At 43.9% G+C, this 24,068-nt stretch overlaps 1 protein-coding gene across 2 annotated transcripts in view; it reads left to right on the top strand.

Annotated features, from left to right (window-relative positions):
- TEC (tec protein tyrosine kinase) overlaps nt 1–24,068 on the top strand; it is a 270,212-nt gene that overhangs the window by 226,264 nt on the left and 19,880 nt on the right. For both annotated transcript variants that reach the window (XM_075347019.1, XM_075347018.1), the window contains exons 10-15: nt 5,055–5,134; nt 5,451–5,584; nt 5,884–5,958; nt 7,071–7,242; nt 10,728–10,944; nt 17,941–18,005. In XM_075347019.1, the coding sequence (XP_075203134.1) occupies nt 5,055–5,134; nt 5,451–5,584; nt 5,884–5,958; nt 7,071–7,242; nt 10,728–10,944; nt 17,941–18,005 (743 nt within the window). The remainder of the gene's footprint in view (nt 1–5,054; nt 5,135–5,450; nt 5,585–5,883; nt 5,959–7,070; nt 7,243–10,727; nt 10,945–17,940; nt 18,006–24,068) is intronic.

The raw sequence follows: 24,068 nt of genomic DNA, 5'->3' as shown, positions 1-24,068 counted from the left end.
AATGTGCACTACAGCACTAAACATTCCAAACTGTACTTATTATAAAAAAAATTTTGAGATTTTTGGCAAAAAATTGCAATTTCTTGAGCTGCTTCGCCACGTCACGGCAAATCTCATTTGAAGCAGTCCTACACTAAAATATTTTTATAAAATGTGCCATACGGCCTCACATATGAATAGTAGAACTGCTCTTAGCAGCACTCACCTGGTCTATTTCAATCCCGTACCCATGACTGAGTCATGGCTGTGGGCGGGACAGGTCCAAGCAAATGCTGCATGAAGTAAATAGCCTGTGGACAAAGCCTGATGACTTAATGTGAACAGTCACCAACCGCCAAAATCCAGACAGATGGAATACATCCCAAATTGGGGTGCATAGCAAGGTGGAGGTCAACCACCGACCAATTCAATGAAGAAAAAACAAAAAGCCAGCACCAAATGTGCACTACAGCACTAAACATTCCAAACTGTACTTATTATAAAAAAAATTTTGAGATTTTTGGCAAAAAATTGCAATTTCTTGAGCTGCTTCGCCACGTCACGGCAAATCTCATTTGAAGCAGTCCTACACTAAAATATTTTTATAAAATGTGCCATACGGCCTCACATATGAATAGTAGAACTGCTCTTAGCAGCACTCACCTGGTCTATTTCAATCCCGTACCCATGACTGAGTCATGGCTGTGGGCGGGACAGGTCCAAGCAAATGCTGCATGAAGTAAATAGCCTGTGGACAAAGCCTGATGACTTAATGTGAACAGTCACCAACCGCCAAAATCCAGACAGATGGAATACATCCCAAATTGGGGTGCATAGCAAGGTGGAGGTCAACCACCGACCAATTCAATGAAGAAAAAACAAAAAGCCAGCATCAGGCTTTGTCCACAGGCTATTTACTTCATGCAGCATTTGCTTGGACCTGTCCCGCCCACAGCCATGACTCAGTCATGGGTACGGGATTGAAATAGACCAGGTGAGTGCTGCTGAGAGCAGTTCTACTATTCATATGTGAGGCCGTATGGCACATTTTATAAAAATATTTTAGTGTAGGACTGCCTCTAATGAGATTTGCCGTGACGTGGCGAGGCAGCTCAAGAAATTGCAATTTTTTGCCAAAAATCTCAAAATTTTTATAATAAGTACAGTTTGGAATGTTTAGTGCTGAAGTGCACATTTGGTGCTGGCTTTTTGTTTATTCTTCATTGAATTGGTCGGTGGTTGACCTCCACCTTGCTATGCACCCCAATTTGGGATGTATTCCATCTGTCTAGATTTTGGCGGTTGGTGACTGTTCACATTGAGTCATCAGGCTTTGTCCACAGGCTATTTACTTCATGCAGCATTTGCTTGGACCTGTCCCGCCCACAGCCATGACTCAGTCATGGGTACGGGATTGAAATAGACCAGGTGAGTGCTGCTGAGAGCAGTTCTACTATTCATATGTGAGGCCGTATGGCACATTTTATAAAAATATTTTAGTATAGGACTGCCTCTAATGAGATTTGCCGTGACGTGGCGAGGCAGCTCAAGAAATTGCAATTTTTTGCCAAAAATCTCAAAATTTTTATAATAAGTACAGTTTGGAATGTTTAGTGCTGAAGTGCACATTTGGTGCTGGCTTTTTGTTTATTCTTCATTGAATTGGTCGGTGGTTGACCTCCACCTTGCTATGCACCCCAATTTGGGATGTATTCCATCTGTCTAGATTTTGGCGGTTGGTGACTGTTCACATTGAGTCATCAGGCTTTGTCCACAGGCTATTTACTTCATGCAGCATTTGCTTGGACCTGTCCCGCCCACAGCCATGACTCAGTCATGGGTACGGGATTGAAATAGACCAGGTGAGTGCTGCTGAGAGCAGTTCTACTATTCATATGTGAGGCCGTATGGCACATTTTATAAAAATATTTTAGTGTAGGACTGCCTCTAATGAGATTTGCCGTGACGTGGCGAGGCAGCTCAAGAAATTGCAATTTTTTGCCAAAAATCTCAAAATTTTTATAATAAGTACAGTTTGGAATGTTTAGTGCTGAAGTGCACATTTGGTGCTGGCTTTTTGTTTACACTTCCCTTTATGCTACAACCCTATCAACCCTGTGTGTTTGGCACAATTTTGTGGTGAGCTAGTACAGATAGATGGTCTCTGCAGGCATCCTAAGCAATCTCTATTAACTGGAACCAGTGGTAACCAACAACGAAAGGTAAGTGAAAAAAAAATGCTGCTATCTAGGTCTGCTCTTATCTGTTGGCATCCACAGAGACGGTAAGGCTGTGTGCACACGTTGCGTTTTTTACCGCGGAAACACTGCGTTTAGAACCGCAGCGTTTCAGTGGCAAATTGCACGCGTTCAGCTTTCCCAGCAAAGTGTATGAGAAAGCCGAAAAATCAGTGCACACGCTGTGTTTCTAAACGCAGCGTTTTGGATGCCAAAAATCGATGCGGAAAGAAAAGCAGCATGTCACTTCTTTTGTGCGTTGTGGCTGCGTTCTCTCCCTCATTGAAATCAATGATGCGGGTCAGAACGCAGCTACAACGCAGTGAGCTGCCTTTTTGTTGCGGTCCGCGGGCTTTGTCGGCATGCCAGAACGCAGGCATTTACCTGGAAAATGCCCCCCAGGCCCTGCCAGGTCACCCCCTATTCCCCCCGGTATTCCCCCTTACCTGTCCGGTCGCAGCGCTGATCCCCCGCGGCCCCCTCCTCCTTCACAGCAGACGCTGGTCAGTGCGGTCACATGTGCAGATCAGCTGACAGCCAGCACTGTGTTCAGAGAGCTGTGCTGGCTGCTCGGCAGTCTGCAGCTGTGACCCGGGGAGAGTGGATGCAGATTTTTGGCACCCACTCTCCTCAAATGGAGGGTCTGCCCTCCTAGAAAATGGAAACTAAAAAGTGGGGAGACAAAGGGCGCAATAGGGTCTTACCCGATATAACAAGTGGTGATAGGAAAGAAACAGTAACACTCACCTGATAGGGTTGTGCCAGTCACAACTCCTTCAAAAGCATGTGAGTGTCCGTGTGATTCAAGCAGCGGCCCCGTATAACAATATAGAATGTTAATTATATATAGAGAGGGAACCACGGGTATATGCCGCGCTTATTTACAGCATTTCTACGCGTTTCAGAGACAAAGACCGTCTCCTTCTTCAGGGAAAAAAGAAATCATCAGATGATTTCTTTTTTCCCTGAAGAAGGAGACGGTCTTTGTCTCTGAAACGCGTAGGAATGCTGTAAATAAAAGAGAAATTTTAACATCATTTCCACTTCAGTGGTTTTTAAGCGCGGCATATACCCGTGGTTCCCTCTCTATATATCATTAACCTCCTAGAAAATGGGGGATACGTTCCCTGAACGTATCCCCCATATTCTAGAAGGTCCAGAGCCGACGTGGGACATCCAAATGGATTTCTGCGGACCCATTTTTTTAATTTTTTTTTATTAAATTGGTGAACGAGGGAATGATTTGGGGAGTGTTTTTTCTAATAAAAATTTTTTTGTTGTCATTTTTTTTTTGCTTTTGTTTACTGTCAATTAGTTATGTCTGGTATCAAATAGACGCCGTGACATAACTAATTGCTGGGCTTGATGCCAGGTGACATTACACATCTGGTATCAACCCCATTTATTACCCTGTTTGCCACCGCACCAGGGCAACGGGATGAGTTGGGGCGAAGCGCCAGGATTGGCGCATCTAATGGATGCGCCACTTTTGGGGCGGCTGCGACCTGCTATTTTTAGGTTTGGAAGAGTCCAATAACCATGGCTCTTCCCACCCTGAGAATACCAGACCCCAGCTGTCAGCTTCACCTTGGCTGGTGATCTAATTTGGGGGGACCCCACGTTATTTTTTTTTTTAATTCTTTATTTCTAAATAAAAAAAAAAAGCCTGGGGAGCCCTCCAAATTGATCACCAGACAAGATGAAGCTGCCAGCTGTGGTTTGCAGGCTACAGCTGTCTGCTTTACCCTAACTGGCTATCAAAAATAGGGGGGACCCCACGCCATTTTTTTCATTGATTTTTTTTTTGGGGATAAATACTAGGCTAGGCACCCTTTAGTGCCACATGAAAGGTACTAAAGGTGCCAGCTTAGAATATGCAGGGGGTGGGACGTTATATATGTAATTGGCATCCATTCATCCATTGACGCTTTTTAGGCTGTGTACCCACAATCAAGTTTTGCAGTGGTTTGGGCGCTGAGTGTTTTCCCTGCATCCATAACGCTGCGTTGTGCAGGAGAAGCACAGTGGAAGGATTTTTGGAGATCCCATGCCCACTGTGCTTCTTTTCTCCGCAGCATAAACTGATCGGTGGCGTGGCTTCCCGAGCATCAGCATGTCAATTTATGCTGTGGAGACAAGAGTGCTCTCTGCAGGTAGAATAGAGCTAAAGTCCACAGCAGCCTGAACCTAAATCGTGGGCATGGGCAGCTGCGTTCTCCCGTGGACAACACTCACATCTATGCAGGAAGGCTGACACTGTGTACTAGACGCCGTGTCGCTGGATCACGGTCACATAGCCCAACAGTGAGAATATTGTTGCTACAGCAACATTTTGGGTGAAGTAGCTGTGGATTCAAAATGCTTAATATACTCCTGAATAAAATCCTTGAGGGGTGCAGATTCCAAAATGGGGTCACTTGCGGGGGTTTTCTGATGTATAGGTACCCAAGAGGCCCTGCTAATGTGACATGGTGCGCGAAGTTTATTTCAATTTTTCTAAAATTCAAATGGTGCTCCTTCCATTCCAAAGGTTTTTTTTTCCAAAGGTCTGTGTTCAACCAACTTTATTAACACTGACAAGTCTTAAAAAACGCACCTAAAAAACGCATGAAAAACGCATAAAAAACCGCATGAAAAACGCATGCGTTTTTGATGCGTTTTTTCCAAAAAGCATTGTTTACAATTCTCCCCTCTGCCAGAGTGTGCGTTTTTTTCCGCGCTGAAAAAAACGCAACGTGTGCACATAGCCTTAATGTATATTGAAACGTCTATATGTAACACGTTTTGACCTCTGGACTGAGATCTTTGAACAGATGATAATCATGTTATGTTTTCCAGGATAAAGAAGGTGGCTTTGTTGTTCGAAATTCCAGTCAAGCTGGCTTATATACCGTATCGCTGTACACAAAATATGGAGGGTACGTAAGTGCTATTGTCCATGTAATACATCTAGAGATTTTGACAGCACATAATCGAAATTCTCCAAGCAATCGTACAACATAACGAAAAGTCTTAGATCAATGTTGGTCAACATGTCTTATTTTATCACTGTCCAACCAGTGTCATAAAGGAATCGGTGCATCCTACGGAAAGCTGATGTCATGTAAAGTTGCTTGCATTTATAATATTCAGATCTCAGTTTAAACCATCTAAGGATAATAGCGAATAACATTTGTATAAAAACAGCAGAAGAACAATAAATAAACCTTTGAATTATAAAACTTCTCTCGATAGGGACGGTTCCTCATCTATCCGTCATTATCACATTAAAGAGACCGGGGCATTTCCCAAGCAGTATTACCTGGCAGAGAAGCACGTCTTCAGCTCTATTCCAGAAATGATTGAGTATCACAAGCACAATGCAGCAGGTAAGTGACCAAAAGTCAGCGTAAAACCGGTACTACTCCCCAAACTCCAGTCATCAACAATCTCCCTGTCTACTTGCGCTTTCCTCGTGGTGCTCAGTGCCAATAGATGCTACCCGGTAGATATTCATAAAACATATTGCAGTCCTTAGTCATTCCTTCATTGCAGGGCATGACACAGGGAACAAGCACATTTAGATTGAATAATAATTCTTCAGGTTTACTAGGATAAGATTTAGGAATAAGGAGTATAAGAATCAGTCGTAAAGTTGGGCTTTCTTACTATTTTCTCTTGTCGTTAGGTCTAGTCACCAGATTACGTCACCATGTATTACTAAAAGATAAGATGGCACCCACGACAGCTGGCTTCAGCTACGGTAGGTAACGTTTTACTAAATATATGTAAATTGGTAACTTATCTTTTTAGATTTTTGTTAGTTTGTTTCTTTGCATTTCAATGCACAAAATTGGACACTTTTATAGAAAGAGTAATTTTACAGGTTTTTGTTGTCCATAATTACACAACGTATTATTTGTACCAAATGTACACCACACAAATGATAGACAGGATTTTCGGCATGTACAAGGCCTTGTCTGGGACATAAATGCTACTGGCGTTTGCAGCCTTCCCATGCCTAATGGCCCACATACATGATGGATTAAGGTTGTCCGAACCCCTGGATTTCGGTTGAATTGTACAATCATTTGATTTGTGTAAGGGTCTCCTTGACTTGCTCCAGACAGATGATGTTGGGTGGGAAGATAATGATCAGGACGCTAAAATTCAACCACCCAACCCTTTCTCCAGCTAAATTAGCCACAGCGAGATGCGTATGGAAGTGACTTTATTGGATTTCTCCATAGAGAATACATGAAGGCTTGGCTGAGTTGAATATTTGATTGAATGGGATGATCACCGAAAGTAGCTGTCATCTAAGTAACAATGTGATGTCTGGACGAAGAATTCTTAGGATATCTCTTAATCATTGCTACTGCCTGCAGATTATAGGGTTGGTCGTGACACAACGTGTAGCCAAGCTTTGCTAGGTGTCGATACCACAACCCAGCCAAGTACAAGTGTTGGGTGCATATTGCAATACCCTAGGGTACTGCGACCACTACAAGTAAGACTCGCTTGTCACGATCGTCGTACTCTGAGTTGTGATGCAACACAACTCACTTGTAGTGCGCTGTCATGTAGCAGTGACACCTAGCAATGTTTAGTCTCACGGCATATGTCGCAGCCAAAGTTCCTGTGTAGTCCCAGCCTAAGTTCTACATTCAAGATGAAGGTCAGAAGCAGGATTCTTTTCTTCTATTTTCCCACATCTTGAACTTGCTTATTTTTGAGAAGACTATAATAATGTGGATTAGGTTAGGATTTTTGGGAATGACTTTATGTGTTGGAGTTACTATCGAAAAATCTTTCTTACTAAGTTTTATTGGTGTTGAATTAAGGTGTTATCCAATTTGATCTAAATATTTTCAGATAAGTGGGAAATCAACCCTGCTGACCTTACATTCATGAAGGAGCTTGGAAGTGGACTGTTTGGTGTGGTACGTCTTGGGAAATGGCGAGCCCAGTACAAAGTAGCCATCAAAGCCATTCGTGAAGGAGCCATGTCTGAAGAGGATTTTATAGAGGAAGCTAAAGTAATGATGTATGTAATCTGCAATTATCACTTTGATAGGTAGAAACCCGTTGAAAAAAGATATGAAACCACTATGTAAGATCTGCACTTGCTGAACACTATAAGCAACTTCACAAAAATCATAAAAAACGCTAGACATTTTTTTTTCTCATGGTTTCAGGATTGCTTGCAATTTCTTTACATATAGTCACACAAAAATAACAGTGATGCATAGAATATTCATGGGCAATAAATGTACCATTGGACCCTCAGCATATAACATGAATTTAATAACCTGCATGTGAAATTGAATGATTTACAAAACCTGGAAAAAAGGAAAATATGCAGTGATTTGAAAGGGTTCTCCACATATAAGCTTAATATATTGTCCATCAAGGCATGATTGCGAGTTTGACCCCCTGTACCAGTAGCAATTAAAGCAGTGAATATTCAACTTCCAATTAAGTGACTTATCACGGTAGAAAAAAGCAGCAAAATGACTAAAATATAACCTTTATTCTAAATCTATAAAAGTTTTTTCTAAAAGCACATCCTGTATATACCAGGGATAGTGCACACCAAAAGGTTCTTTTGGGCAACTGTATAAGAGGTCCTTTATGACTATCAGGAAACTCTGATCCACAGTGAATCAGAGTAAAGCGGGCTTTACACGCTACGATATATCTAACGAGATGTCGGCGGGGTCACGTCGTAAGTAACGCACATCCGGCATCGTTAGTGATATCGTAGCGTGTGACAGCTATGAACGAGCAGAAATACTCACCTTCTCGTTCATCGTTGACACGTCGCTCATTTTCTAAAAACCGAACGTCCAGTTGTTCATTGTTCTCGAGGCAGCACACATTGCTCCGTGTGACACCCCGGGAATGATGAACACAGCTTACTTGCGTCCCTCCGGCAATGCGGAAGGAAGGAGGTGGGCGGGATGTTTACGTCCCGCTCCTCTCCGCCCCTCTGCTTCTATTGGGCGGCCGCTGTGTGATGTCGCTGTGACGCCAAACATCCCTCCCCCTTCAGGAAGTGCATGTTCGCAGCCCACAGCGAGGTCGTTTGGAAGGTAAGTACGTGTGACGGGGGGTTACAGCATTATGCGACACGGGCAAGAAATTGCCCTTGCCGCACAAACGATGGGGGCGGGTTCAATCGCAAATGCGATCGCACGATAAATTGTACCTTGTAAAGCAGCCTTAAACAAGCCCGAGGAGCCAATAGATTTTAAAAAAAGAAACACAAAAAAAATCAAACCAAATAGAAAAAAAAAAACAAATTGTGCTATTTTCAGTCATCCGGCTGGTCAGTGGTCCACCAAAGAAGAAAAATAAGCAGAAAAACACAGCAAAACTAAATCATAATCTCAGTCACAGTGGTCAATATTCCAAGTGATACCAGTCATCCTTAAATCAAGATTCCCTAAGAACAATAGATAATGATTTAGAGACTTAAGAATAAGAAAAGGTTTCTTCAGCTCACCTGCTGCCCGGACTGTTCAGCCTTGCGGGTGCCCGGGATCCTTCGGTCTAACCCGACCGGTAACAAGGAACGTAGAAGGCAAAGAGAGAGAAAGCGATCCGGCACAAATTCTCCTTAAGTTAAAATATTCAAGTCTTTATTTGGACATGGTTAAAAAATACACATCGTGAAGACCAAAAAAATCCATTCAGATGGTGCAAGTTCAGATCATGAAGGCTTTACGCGTTTCGGACTGTCGGACGCTGAGGTAGTAGCTACTACCTCAGCGTCCGACAGTCCGAAACGCGTAAAGCCTTCATGATCTGAACTTGCACCATCTGAATGGATTTTTTTGGTCTTCACGATGTGTATTTTTTAACCATGTCCAAATAAAGACTTGAATATTTTAACTTAAGGAGAATTTGTGCCGGATCGCTTTCTCTCTCTTTGCCTTCTACGTTCCTTTAGAGACTTAAGGCCCAGTCACCCACAATGACTTACCAGCGATCTCGACAACGATACGACCTGATAAGGATCGCTGGTAAGTCGCTTGGAGCTCGCTGGTGAGATGTCACACAGTCATACCTTACCAACGACGCAGTAACGATGAGCGACCTGTATAACAATCTCGGCGGGCGTTGGGACCATGTTAGGAGGTTGTTGGTAGGTATCAAACACAGCGATGCGTCCTGTCCAGCAGGATATCGCCTTTGAAAAAAATGATCCGGACCATTCGGCAACGACTAGCAATCTCACAGCAGGGGCCTGATCGCTGGTAGGTGTCACACATAATGAGATCGCTGGCGAGATCGTTGCTACGTCACAAAAACTGTGACTCAGCAACGATCTCGTTAGCGATCTCGTTGTGTGTGATGGGGCCTTTAATGGCACAGTCTCACCAGGATTGCAGGAGCGAGGGCACATGTGCATCTTCCCAGGTGTGGGTCTTTAGGCATTCACAGCATTACCGACCCTACCAGAAAAAATTTGATTCCTATTGTTCCCATTAGCTCTTGCCCTAACAAGGGCAGTCCACGGCTAGCCCTATTTTCTGAACCCCTACAGTGACCCTAGTTGAGTCACGATGCATTTCATCTAGACACACTCTTAAGGGGACATTAATGCAGTCAGGGGGAGAGGTCCTGTGTCACAGCTCCCAACTCAAATGAACTGTTTTATGGGTTTTTTTGTGTTTCTTTATGAAAAATCTAGTGGCTCCTTAAGCTTATTTATTCTGATTAACTGTGAATCAGAGTTCCCTGATAGTAATAAAGGACCTCTTATGCACTTGCCCAAAGGAGCTGATTGGGGTGCACTATCCCTGGTATATCCAGGATGTGTTTTTAGAAAAAAAGTTTATAGATTTAGACTAAAGATTACATTTTAGTCATTTTGCTGCTTTCTTCTCTTGTACCAGTAGGAGTTATCGTTATAAGTGGTCTGTAGTTAGAGATGTGCGGATTGATTCGGGGGTCCTCAGTTCAGGTCAGCTGTACTTGGCGACTAGATGGGTGGACTGCGAATCTCTTACCTTCCAGCATCCCTGTCGCAGCTTTTGATTAGCCACGGCTGGCGCAACGTCATCTGTTCGTCATGTCAACCCTGACAAAATGCTGCATCGGGGACGTAAGAGATTTGTGGCCTTGCTATCTAGGGACCAGATACCACTGACTGGGATATATGGAGTCCGTGAATCTATCCGCTCATCTCTGTAGTGAAGCACAGTTCTTGTCATCTCATGATATGGAAAGTTTATACAACTTGATGTGTTCAATTTGCACAAACACTGCCAAACTATGGCAATGACAGATGTGACTGTGTGGTTTACTCTAGTACCTCCTTTATACTGGGCGTTCAATAAATTTGTGGATTTTTTTTAACTTTGAAACTAACCTATCTCCTAACTGATCAGTTTTTGTATATGACTTTTTCATTACACACTCCAGGTGAATCGAAACCCTAACGAACGTACAGTTTTTTAATTTATTAATCATTTTTAGGTGATGAAATGCACCAAATTGGATATTTCTTGCTTTTTTTTCTAGGAAACTGGCACACCCAAAGCTGGTCCAACTATATGGTGTATGCACGGAGAAGAGACCAATTTACATAGTCACAGAGTTCATGGAACACGGCTGCCTGCTAAATTACCTCCGCCAAAAACATGGACAGTTTAATCCGGACATTCTGCTTAGCATGTGTCAGGACGTGTGCGAGGCCATGGACTATCTGGAAAGTAACAGTTTCATCCACCGAGACCTGGTAATCTTATCATAATAGTGACATATACTTGTAGAAATGGCGTTTCATATAAATAAGTGATACTGTGATCCTGAATGAAGGACTTCAGTCTGCAGAAACCTCCCGGGAGAGTGCAGTAACGGCAGGTATTTTGCACCTCATTAATGAATTACAATAGGACAGGTGCATAATACATGTCAGTTGTGCACATTTGTGTGGGGTTACACTAGACATAACTGGCCCCATTCACCTCCCGATTCGGAAGTGACTAGAGCCGGAATCTCCATTGGACTTAAATTTGTCCTCAATCCCCACTAGTTTAAACAGCACCAACCACCAGGATTTTCCTATATACATTGTGTGCAGAATTATTAGGCAAGTTGTATTTTAGAGGATTTTTTTTATTATTGATCAACAACTATGTTCTCAATCAACCCAAAAGACTCATAAATATCAAAGCTTAATATTTTTGGAAGTTGGAGTGTTTTTTTAGATTTGGCTATCTTAGGAGGATATCTGTTTGTGCAGATAACTATTACTGTGCAGAATTATTAGGCAACGTAGTAAAGACCAAATATATTCCCATCTCACTTATTTATTTTCACCAGGTAAACCAATATAACTGCACAAAATTTACAAATAAACATTTCTGGCATGCAAAAACAAAACCCAAAAAAATTAGTGACCAATATAGCCACCTTTCTTTATAATAACACTCAAAAGCCTACCATCCATAGATTCTGTCAGTTGCTTGATCTGTTTATGATCAGCATTGCGTGTCGCAGCCACCACAGCCTCTCAGACAATGTTCCGAAAGGTGTACTGTTTTCCCTCCCTGTAGATCTTACATTTTATGAGGGACAACAGGTTCTCTATGGGGTTCAGATCAGGTGAACAAGGGGGCCATGTCATTATTTTTTCATCCTTTAGACCTTTACTGGCCAGCCACGCTGTGGAGTAGTTGGTTGCATGTGATGGAGCCTTGTCCTGCATGAAAATCATGTTTTTCTTGAACGATACCGACTTCTTCCTGTACCACTGCTTGAAGAAGTTGTCTTCCAGAAACTGGCAGTAGGTCTGGGAGTTGAGCTTCACTCCATCCTCAACCCTAAAAGGTCCCACAAGTTCATCTTTGATGATACCAGCCCATACCAGTACCCCACCTCCACCTTGCTGGCGTCTGAGTCGGAGTGAAGCTCTCTGCCCTTTACTGATCCAGCCTCTGGCCCATCAAGAGTCACTCTCATTTCATCAGTCCATAAAACCTTTGAAAAATCAGTCTTAAGATATGTCTTCACCCAGTCTTGACGTTTTATCTTATGTTTCTTGTTCAAAAGGTGATCGTTTTTCAGCCTTCCTTACCTTGGCCATGTCCCTGAGTATGGCACACCTTGTGCTTTTTGATACTCCAGTAATGTTGCAGCTCTGAAATATGGCCAAACTGGTGACAAATGGCATCTTGGCAGCTTTACATTTGATTTTCCTCAATTCATGGGCAGTTATTTTGCACCTTTTTTGCCCAACATGCTTCTTGCGACCCTGTTGGCTATTTGCCATGAAACGCTTGATTGTTCGGTGATCACGCTTCAAACGTTTGGCAATTTCAAGACTGCTGCATCCCTCTGCAAGACATCTCACAATTTTGGACTTTTCAGAGCCCGTCAAATCTCTGACCCATTTTGCCAAAGAAAAGGAAGTTGCCTAATAATTAAGCACCCCTTATGTAGGGTATTGATGTCATTACACCACACCCCTCCTCATTACAGAGATGCACATCACCTGATTTACTTAATTGGTAGTTGGCTTTCAAGCCTATACAGCTTGGAGTAGGACAACATGTATAACAATTATCATGTGATCAAAATACTCATTTGCTAATAGTTCTGCACACAGTGTAAACTAAAGACAGTGCTATTCTGGCACTATCATGCTGATTCTATACATACCTTTAGTTGTGAAATCGGATGTATACGTTTTGAAATACAGGCAAGTAAAGTTACAGAAATGTACTGTTATTTGATTGATAGCAGCTACAGAATATTTAATAGGTGGGGCGGATTTTGCTAGTTATTCCCACCCCTGTCTGCCTGGCTGTCCTTCCTCCCCTGTCTTTCCTCTCTCCTTTCTACCTCTGTTTCCATTCAGACCTCAATTGTAACAGATTTGATGTTCCTTGCCTTGTGTCCTGATGAAGGGAGCTGTGACTCCTGAAACGCGTTGACCTGTGCATGTTATTAAGAGAAGCATTAATTTCCTTCTGAATCCATTGAGTCCTTGACACGGATTTAAGCACCCTTCTTCGTCTACTCTCTCTTTTCTACCCCTGTAATAACAGAGATAGGGAGAGGAAGGACAGGCAGACAGGTGCGGGAATAACTAGCAAAACCCGACCCACTTATTAACTATTCTGTAGCTGCTATCAATCAAATAACAGTGCATTTCTCAAACTTTACTTGCCTATGTTTCATAAAGTATTCATCCGATCTCACAACTAAAGATATATTTAGAATCAGCATGATAGCGCCAGTATAGCACTGGCTTTAGTTTATATAGGAAAATCCTGGTGGTTGGTTATTTTTAATACTGATCCTTGCTCATGGTTAGAAACTCCCATAGTCCTGTGTCTAATATGTTATTTATTTATATACTTATTTATTTATTTTGCTGTTTGGTGAATAAGAGAGTAGACCTGTCCCCATACTATGTTGTCCTTTTTTAGAGCAACATTTTATGATGTTAGATCCACTTTAAAATAATCTATAATACCTATTACGGTAGTTGCAAATGTTGCAAATGATGTAATGCTTCGCAATATACGTTATGTGGTTTGCTTCACAAGAAGGCGCAGGTTTGCAAAGTGAGTCTACACCAGTTAAAGAACATCTACTGATTTCTATTGGCATGGAACAATGGAGCATGGAGAACTGATTCCAATTACTATGTCCTTCATAATATAATGTAGGATTTACAACCTTTCGACTTGGCCCCCTTTAGGCAGCACGAGTGTTCAATAGCCTGAGTACACTGTATATTGTAAAAATGCATGGGGGAATATTTAATATTTTAGTTTTTTTGTGGGACAGTACTACAGATAAAAGTAGTAGTTGAAATAATAAATTATATTAAATAAATAGTTTTTGATTAATTATCTCATATTACTTAACTATTATGTAGAGCTGTTGGAACATATTTGGTGAGAGCAAACATCTGCCGGTTCTCAGACTCCACAACATTGCCCAATTTTTGTTCAGTTAGCCATATAATTAATCTCTATGTAACAAAAATTGCTGAATAAAACTATTCTATGCTGAGATACTTTTCCATAATTGATCCATTCGCGCATCTTTTAAAGGAGATTTATCAGCAGGATTTTACCCCCCAAACTATTTATTTAAACATGTAGCTTTTTCAAAGGCAAGTCAAGTAATTCCTTTATATGGCCGGTCCGTTCCTCCGTTAACGAGAAATCAGCGTTTAAATTGATATGCAAATGAGGCTGAAGTGCCTTTGGCTCCTGAAGTTCTTCCCATGCCTCTGTCTCTATTCCCTTCCCAGCACCTCCTCCTACTGTCTGACTGACCACTTCTTTGCTTGAAATCTTCAAGCATAAAGGCTGTCAGTCAATCCAGGAGGAGGCGACACTGGGCAGCGAATAGAGCTGGAGTAACAGAGGCCTAGGAAGTGCTTCTACACACATGAAAGCACTTCAGCATCATCTGCATATCCATTAAAATTCTGATATCTCAGTAATGGAGGAATGGACTGGCCTTATAAATGTATTGCTGGACTTGTCTTTGAAAGAGCGACATTATAAATGGTTTTATATATATACAGTATATAAATAAAATATATAGATGCTTACTCAACAAAAGCCACTTCTGCATTCACCTTTCCATAACTACACACTAATAAGTCCTTTTTAATGAGTTAGGCTTTAAGTTTACAAGATGAGAATATCAGTGTGAAAGGCTATCATTTTATGGCTGGTGGGGGTCTCAGCTCTGTACCCCAGACCTATAGCTTCTACCCCAATTTCATATTTGAGTGATACATCATCACTATTAAAAAATGGGAATACCCCTTTAGGCCCTGTGCGCACTAGGCGTTTTTACCCGCGGATTTACAGGCGGTTTTGCTGCGGAAATTTCTTGAAGATGTTTGTAATCTTTCTGCAGACATTTCCCAGCAAAACCTATTTGAAAAAAAAAATAGCTGTGCGCACACTGCGTTTTTTTCTCAAGAAAATTCTTTCTGAAGAATTTCTTGGGAAACTTTCTTGAGAAAATGTGCATGTCACTTCTTTTCCGCAGGTACCTGCAGTATACCCCCGGTATTTCACTCCATTCACTGTAATGTAATCGTGAAATACCGCAGGTATACCGCACGTAGCAAATGATGTGTGGTATACCCTCGGTATAGCCGCTATTTACCTGCGGTAATGCTGATCGCTGCCTGCGGTTTTGCAGGAAGTGATGTCATTATGACAGAAGAGGAAGCGGAGCAGAGTAAACACAGACGTCACACTCCCTGGACGCCGCACAGAAGCACTTCTGTGTGACCTCCAGGTGCCCGTACAGTCTGTGTCCCACTCCAGCCCCGCCGCTGCCTGCACTGCTGTGTGTCAGTGTCTGCCCACAGTATCAGCTGCTTGTCACACTGCAGTGCTGGCAGACACTGACACACAGCAGTGCGTGCAGCCGCGGGGATGCCGAGCGCTGCTGTCAGGAGGTGAGATGAGATCATTACCTGCTGTGACAATCTCCTGCCTCCTGACGTCACTGCGGTCACTGCTGTCTATGCCCCTCTCGCGAGCGGCCCGAGACTGTCACTAGCGGTGATGTCACGGGCTCTCGCGGTACTGCTGACAATGCAGCGGGCATAGAAGTCAGTGACGGCGCTGACGTCAGTAGTACAGGAGATCATCACAGCAGGTAATGATCTCATCTATCCTCCTGACAGCAGCGCTCGTCATCCCCTGCTGTGACCTGGGCTATTGATGTTAGCTCAGGTCACTGCATTGCTCTCCCAGCCAATGGGGAACATTCTGTTCTTCATTGACTGGGACAGTGACTATGGTATGGATCGCCGTGGGACCCCCCCCCCCCCCACACACTTTATTGGATTACGCCAGACGTGGAATTGATTGTTCTTTTCAATAAATTGGTGAAAGAGGGAATGTTTTGGCGAGAGTGTTTTTTCAAATGAAACTTTTTTTGTTGTCTATTTTTTATTTCTTACTGACTGGGTTTGTGATATCAGGTATCTGATAGATGCCTGACCTCACCAACCCCAGGGCTTGATGCCAGGTGACATTACACATCTGGCATCAACCCCATATATTACCTCGTTTGCCAACGCACCAGGGCAACGGGATGAGTTGGGGCGAAGCACTAGGATTGGCATGTCTAATGGATGCGCCACTTCTGGGGCGGCTGCGGCCTGCTATTTTTAGGCTGGGGAGTGTCCAATAACAGTGGACCTCCCTAGTCTGAGAATACCAGACCACAGCTGTCAGCTTTACCTTGGCTGGTGATCCAATTTTGGGGGGACCCCACGTTTTTTGTTTTAAATTATTTATTTAATGTAAAATAACAGCGTGGGGTGCCCTCTGTTTTGGATTACCAGCCAAGGTAAAGCTGCCAGCTGTGGTTTGCAGGCTGCAGCTGTCTGCTTTACCCTAGCTGGCTACAAAAGATGGGGGGGGACCTCACATCGTTTTTTTTTATTTATTTATTTATTTTATGGCTAAATACAAGGCTAGGCACCCTTTAGTGCCCCATGAAAGTCACTAAAGGGTGCCAGCTTAGAAAATGCAGGGGGGTAGGACATTATATAGGTCTTTCTCATCTATCTATCTCTCTATCTCTCTATCTATTCATCTATACATCTTTCCCTCTATCCATTATCTGTCTGTCTATCGATTATCTATTATCTATATTATTTATTGCAGTTATAGCATAAAAAAAAGGCAGGGACCAACCTGCGGCAAAACCGCGGGAAAAACGCATGCGCATGTTTTAGTGCAGTTTTTTACCGCAGGTGCGGTAATCTTCAACTCCCAGAAGTTTATCAAGAATTTTTCTTGCGAAAAATCACTTTTCTAGTGCGCACATAGCCTTAGGTCAATTTACACGGACATGTCTTTTTCTTTTTCCCAGTGTAAAGATTCAGGTTGATGTTTCAGCCTCCCAACAAATTGGGGGGTCCCCAATATTTCTTACCCCGACAGCCACATTCGTTTGTGAAAAAAAGTCAAGAACCACATTCTATGTGAAGAAGCTGTAGGCGTCCCCTGTGTGCCCATTTGAAATTTAATTCTCTGAGTTCCCCTTAATAAAATAGTAGCTCCAGTGCCATTTATAATGTAATGATGATCCCAGTGACCCCTTATAAAGTAAGAAGGGTTGGAACACCACTTATATAGTAATAATGTCCCTGCAGTGCCCATTTAAAAAGTACCGTAATCGTGTTCCAAATGCACCTTATCAAGCAATATTTTTCTAAGTTCTCCCTGTAAAATAATAATGCCTCCAGATTGCCTCCCCTAACAAGTTATAATGCCAACGTTGATACTTATACAGTTACAAGTAGAATAAACCATTGCATACAGCCAAGAGCCACACATCAGGGGCCAGGGAGCCACTTGTTGGGGTCCCTTATTACGTTAACCAGGCTCCTCTCCCCCACCACCTGACATCTAGGGCCCAATGTTAATGGCACCTCACACCAGCCCTCCCTACACTTCTCTCTGGACCAGTGGTGTGATCATTAGATTCATACGAGTAAACAAATATATTGTGATACTAACTAGCCATCATGTATTGCGAATTGATCCTTGTTAATGGATCTTTTCTCAGGTAGTGAATGTGTAAAATCCTTCCAATTGCCTTCTGACCCCCTTTATCCCAACCTGTTTTGCAGAGAATGGCTTCATGATACTAGGTTATCTTCAGACTTTCTTGACTGATGTTCAGTACACCATCATTGGGTCATGGCATTTATCTGTTTTCTTTGCAGGCTGCCAGGAACTGCTTAGTCAATGACCTTGGTATAGTAAAGGTATCTGATTTTGGAATGACAAGGTAAGAAGTTGCTGTGTGATACTGCTTGAAGGGGTTATATAGTAAAAGAATACCAATGTTATCCTGTTGATTGTGTCTCGCACCAAAGTGGCTGGGATAGTGAGCAGTCCAGCTGATTTTCCATCGCCATCATCTCATTTTTTCGATGTACCATATATTGTAATACAATTCTATTTTGTACTTTTTTTCTGGTGGGGCATAGAAATATTTTTTTGCAATTTTTGTAGATTAATGTTTTGCATTTAGTGTCCAAAAATGCATTTGCTAGCTTTATTTTGCAGATCAGAACTGTTATAATCATGTCAAATAGCTATAGATTTTGTTATATATCACTACTTTTAGATCCCTCCTGCTCAGCCTGTCTTCCCTGTTTTCCTGACCGTGGTCCCATTTTGTGTCTCGACCTCCGCTCCCTCCCCTGTGCTTACCTAGTCTCCTGGCCTCTGACCTCGGTGTTGGTCTTTGATTTTGGCTTGCTTACTCCTCGGTACAAACGTGACATTTTGTCACTGCCCTTGGCTGACTGACTATCCCTGCGCTTGTGTTAGCTACCTACAGTGGGCCTCTGTATTCCTGCACTCGGGAGCCCTTCCTCCACCTAAGTCCCAGCGCCCTCTAGTGGTACCTTAACATCTTTTAAGGGGTTAAGTGGATGTGCAGTAGAAGCTTTGCTGCTTAGCCCAGACCATACAACCCATGGCAAGTTCTGTTGTTTATTCAGCAAATGGCACCAATGATTTAAAGGGAATCTGTCAACGAGTTTTTGCTATGTAAGCCGAAGACAGCATGCTGCAAGAATTAAAGCATAGAATTCAAGGCTGCCAGTCTTGTCAAAATCTGATCTGTTGTATATTTGCTATATTTGTTTAAGCAGTAGGACCCTTATCATTGCAAAGTCATGCGCACTGTAGTCCAGCACGCCCCCTCCTCTGATCGACACATCACTGTCTATCTACAATCTCTACTGAGCGTCTGGTGTGGGTGGGACAGCTCACTCAGCTCTGCTAGATGACTAAAACTAAAAATTCTGATTGCGTCAGAACAGCTTCAGCCTGTACTCTAAATGAGACATCTTTGGATTCAGGATCTCTTTACCTACATCATGCTGCTCTCAGATGAGGTAGCAAAAATCTGCTGACAGATTCCCTTTAAGTGTTACAATATAAAAACTTCCCCCTATTTTTACTTCTATTTTTACTTTACTTACTAATTGTTTACACCATGATTTGACGGTGCAAGCCATGGATACAGGATTTTCATTGGTAGGAGATTGTATGTATGCCACTTATAAAGAAAACAGAAGCAGAAATGTAATTGCTCTTATCTTTCTGATCTTCGCAATGCCAATCTCTAACAATTCTTCACAAGTCTGTGGCATTGCATAAGAGGAAAGAAATATGGCTCAAGAGCGAGCAAGGCAACGGTCACTGACGGTTAAAGCAGATGACAAAATCATGTTCATCAATATTTTTCATGATGGTCAAAGTTTAATGCCTTGTTCTGTTCTGAGGAGGGTTTTTGTTTTATTGCCTTTTTGTTTTATAGTCGTCTGATCACTGTAGTCCTTAGGCCGGGTTCAGGTAGGTGTAGATCACCTTCTGTATTAAAGGCCCTGTCACACTAAGCAACATCGCTGCTAACGAACAACTTTTGTGACGTAGCAGCGATGTTGCTAGCGATGTTGCTGTGTGTGACATCCAGCAACAACCTGGCCCCTGCTGTGAGGTCGTTGGTTGTTGCTGAATGTCCTGGGCCATTTTTTAGTTGTTGCTGTCCCGCTGTGAAGCACAGATCGCTGTGTGTGACAGCGACAGAGCAACAACTGAATGTGCAGGCAGCAGGAGCCGGCTTCTGCGGAGGCTGGTAACCATGGTGAACATCGGGTAACCAAGAAGCCCTGTCCTTGGTTACCCGATATTTACCTTCGTTACCAGCCTCCGCCGCTCTCACTGTCAGTGCTGGCTCCTGCTCTGTGCACATGTAGCTGCAGTACACATCGGGTAATTAACCCGATGTGTGCTGTAACTAGGAGAGCAGGGAGCCAGCGCTAAGCAGTGTGCGCTGCTCCCTGCTCTCTGCACGTGTAGCTGCGTGCGCTGGTAACCAAGGTAAATATCGGGTTGGTTACCCGACATTTACCTTAGTTACCAAGCGCAGCATCTTCCACGCGGCGCTGGGGGCTGGTCACTGGTTGCTGGTGAGCTCACCAGCAACTCGTGTAGCGACGCTCCAGCGATCCCTGCCAGGTCAGGTTGCTGGTGGGATCGCTGGAGCGTCGCAGTGTGACATCTCACCAGCAACCTCCTAGCAACTTACCAGCGATCCCTATCGTTGTTGGGATCTCTGGTAAGTTGTTTAGTGTGACTGGACCTTTAGACCTTCAATGCCTGGACTGACTGTGGGTCTCCCAACCCAAACTTACAACCCCATATGTGTTAGTCCAGGTATTGTGGTTTGTATACGGACCATGAAATACGCCTGAACCTGGCCTTAAGGGAAGCAATAATTACAAATGATCTGTTGTTTATATCGCGTTTTTATGTTAAAGGGGCAGTCACAAGTTTGATAGTTATCCCCCATCCATGTAAAAGGGGATAACTTCTTGATTGCTGTGGGTCTGACCGCTGGTAATCCATGATCCCAATAACCGGGGCTTTTAAGAGCACAGGATAAATAGAGCTGTGGTTGATGATGCTGCTCCCTGCCCCAGTCAAAATGTTTAACCATCTCATTAAGAATGAATGGAGTGGCAATTCGCATGATTGACAACTGCTTCATCCACATTGGACTCTTCAGAGCTCCGGTTATCAGGATTGAAGGGGGATCCCAACAGTCGTTCACCCAGCAATCAGTTATTCCCTGACCCATAATTAAGTGTATATCTTCGAAACTTGAGAATAGCCCTTTAAAAGAACCCTTTCATTTAGGTCTTTAACAAGAGATGGAATGGTGGAGACTGGATTCACACAACCAGGTTTTGTGGTCCGACTATGGCCCGCAATGTAGAGAGACCAACCACAGGTCTCCGGAGCCAAACTTAACAGCCTCATGGGAAATGTATGAGTTATACAAAGATCCAACAATCATAATCAGCTGCTGCTTAAAGCTAGAGGCAGATACAGGAACACTGAATCATGCCATTTAGTAATTAGTTTTTGGATTTTGGACTATGGTTTCTTCTCCCCACCTCATATCATTGAAATATCTATTGACATGCTTATCATGTAAGCAGTCATTAATTTACTCCTTGCCTTTGATGGCTTTGTATGCTCTTGCACAAAGTAAAATTTTGAGCTATATTTTATTTAGTGTTTTAATTGCAGGCAGATATTTCTACATTCCGGTGGATACGAAAGACTCCAATGACAGCAACTTTTCAAATGATGGCAGCACCCTGAAAGCACATTGTATTATGCATCTGTGGCGCCCTGGACAAGCCAGGACGTCACAGGTACTGCAACAACACACCCCACGCCCCGGTTAGGAACATCAAAGTCAGACACAAATCCTTGTTGCCTCCCTCCAGGGGCTGATGTCCACACCAGGTGGGGCAGAGCCAGGCAGTTGACTCCACCCACCGAGGAGTACACAGTCCTGGAGGCGGAAAAAGTGAGTTGAGTTGAGTGGAGTTAGGGAAGTGGTAGTAGAGGAGCAGACTGACCGTGTCCGGGTACGTGGCCCGGGCACCTGAGAGCAAGGTTGGCAGACGGTGGTGACCGTCTGCAGGAGAGGCCGATTGACGCACAACCGTAAGGACCGGGGACGAGCGGTGGCCCGCCGGTACCGGATCGGGGAGCGAAGAGAAGCCAGCACCATCCGGCAGGGCCTACAGACCCCGACCAGGCTTGGAGTCGCCGTTAAACTGGTCAAATCCGTCAGCGACGGCAACCTCCAGGGTTTCCCAGCAGTAAAGACCCGACTGAAGGCAACCGCTCAACCGTGAAGGGAAATACAGCTACCGCCACAGCTAGGGTTCCCAGGGCCAGCGCCTGCGGGCAAAAGGGCTCCTCCAGCAAATATACCGCTGGGGAGCGGGTTACCGGTGGGAAGCCATCGGGGCCGAGAACATAACACCGGTGCAGGGAGAGACAGTTACCGCAAACCTACCGGGAGTGACCGTCGCAGCCGTCTGTGGGACTCGTCCATCCAGCCATTTGTTTTACCAGAGACTCCGTGTGCGTTACTGGCTGAGTAAGTACCACCGTGCCGACTGACACTGCGCTGCACCCCCAACCCTGCACCTGGCCAGGCCCCGCAATTCACCTTACAGACAACAACTCCGGGCCCCAGGACTACCGAAATCCCCCTACCCACGGAGGGGAGGAAAACATCCCAGCTGCTCCCTGCAATCGCTCCCGGGATCCCCGTACAGAGCAGCGGTGGTGTCCCAACCTCACCACACACCGTGGGTGGCGTCACAAACCGACATCCCATACACCAACAAACCACCCCTTTCACTCACGGGCGAGGAGCGCCGCTCGAGTCCCCGGATCCGGCCCACCGCTCGAGCCACCGAGCAGCAGTAGCAGCAGCGCCAGACCCGAGCATGGTGAGCGCAGCGCCCCGCCGCCCGCGACACATCTGCCATCAAACCGTTAGTGACTTTGTTGGCACAAAATGACTGTTCAAACCAAGCACGGGTGCTCGATTGACCCTTGACGTGGCCAAACAGCTTGGTGCACCTTCCCACCTACTTTTTTTTCATGCATCTCTTCCCTTTTCTTCTTTAATTCACAACTCTTGCTCTCCAGGAGTCAAAAAAGATTGAAGGCAGATGGGAAACAGGCAGCTATGAAAGTGCACCAAACTGTTTGGCCATACCGAGGGTGCACCGAGCAGTAATTTTGTGCTGATAAATTTAATGTGAATTGTCACTGTTAAAGGACCATTTCTTATCTAAGTATATGAGGGGCTGCTGATAAGTCTTTGGCTTTGTGATCTTTTTTTGTTCCTATGGTAACTAATGTTACATCACATGGAAGCCTTATGTGTCTAATATACCGTATTTTTCAAAATTTTGTGTTTGTTGCTTATGGCAACAGTGTTCTACGCACACGGGAAAACAAAATGTCAGAGTCTAATACGATATTCACAGCAACTGAGAGAAGAGGAGTGATATAATTCTTGTTTCTGCAAGGAAAGTCTGCGAAGGATATTCATGGTGATATGTCGCAGACATTGGGGGATCAATGTCCTTCATATTCCATAGTTAAGAACTGGGTTGCCAAATTTAAAATGGGCCACTTTAGCACCAATGATGAGGAACGTCCTGGACGACCGAGAGTGGTTGTTGTTCCGGAGGTCGTCGATGCTGTGCACAACCTCATACTGGAGAATCAACGAATTTCACCTAAAGCAATAGCAGACATCATGGGGATTTCCCGTGAATGTGTTTGTGTCATTATGCATGAACATTTGGACATGAGGAAACTCTCTGCAAAGTGGGTCCCCAAATGTTTGATAACAGATCAGAGAAGCTTGCAAGTGAAAGCTTCCCGGTCCATTTGTCAGCGTTTCCGGACTGATAAGAACTTCCTGGATCGATTGGTCACTATGGATGAGACCTGGATTTATTTGTATGATCCTGAAAACAAGGAGCAGTCAAAAAAGTGGAGGCACAGTGGTTCTCCTCGTCCAAAGAAGTTCAGGGTCCAAAAATCAGCCACTAAGGTGATGGCGTCTGTGTTCTGGGATAAGGAGGTCGTGCTGCTAGTGGACTACCTTCAAAAGGGTTCCACCATCAATGCAAGGTATTGCATTGAACTTTTGGACCAATTGCAGGCAGCTCTGAAGGCCAAAAGGTGCAGCAAGCTGTCCAAAGGAATCTTGTTCCTGCAAGACAATGCCTCCGCTCACACTGCATAAGCGACCACAGCAAAACTGGTAGAGCTGGGCTTCCAGCTGGTTGACCACTCACCTTATTTACCAGATCTAGCTCCCTCTGATTATCATCTGTTTCCAAACCTGAAGAAACACCTCAAGTGTACCAAATTTCACATCATTTCTGATGCCATGACTGCTACGGATGCCTGGTTTGAGGCACAACTGAAGTCCTTAGTTTTG

The sequence above is a fragment of the Anomaloglossus baeobatrachus genome, chromosome 1 (assembly GCF_048569485.1).
Source record: "Anomaloglossus baeobatrachus isolate aAnoBae1 chromosome 1, aAnoBae1.hap1, whole genome shotgun sequence".
NCBI lineage: Eukaryota > Metazoa > Chordata > Amphibia > Anura > Aromobatidae > Anomaloglossus > Anomaloglossus baeobatrachus.
Note: the sequence above shows the minus strand (reverse complement) of the source record. Positions and strands in the feature narration are given on the sequence as shown.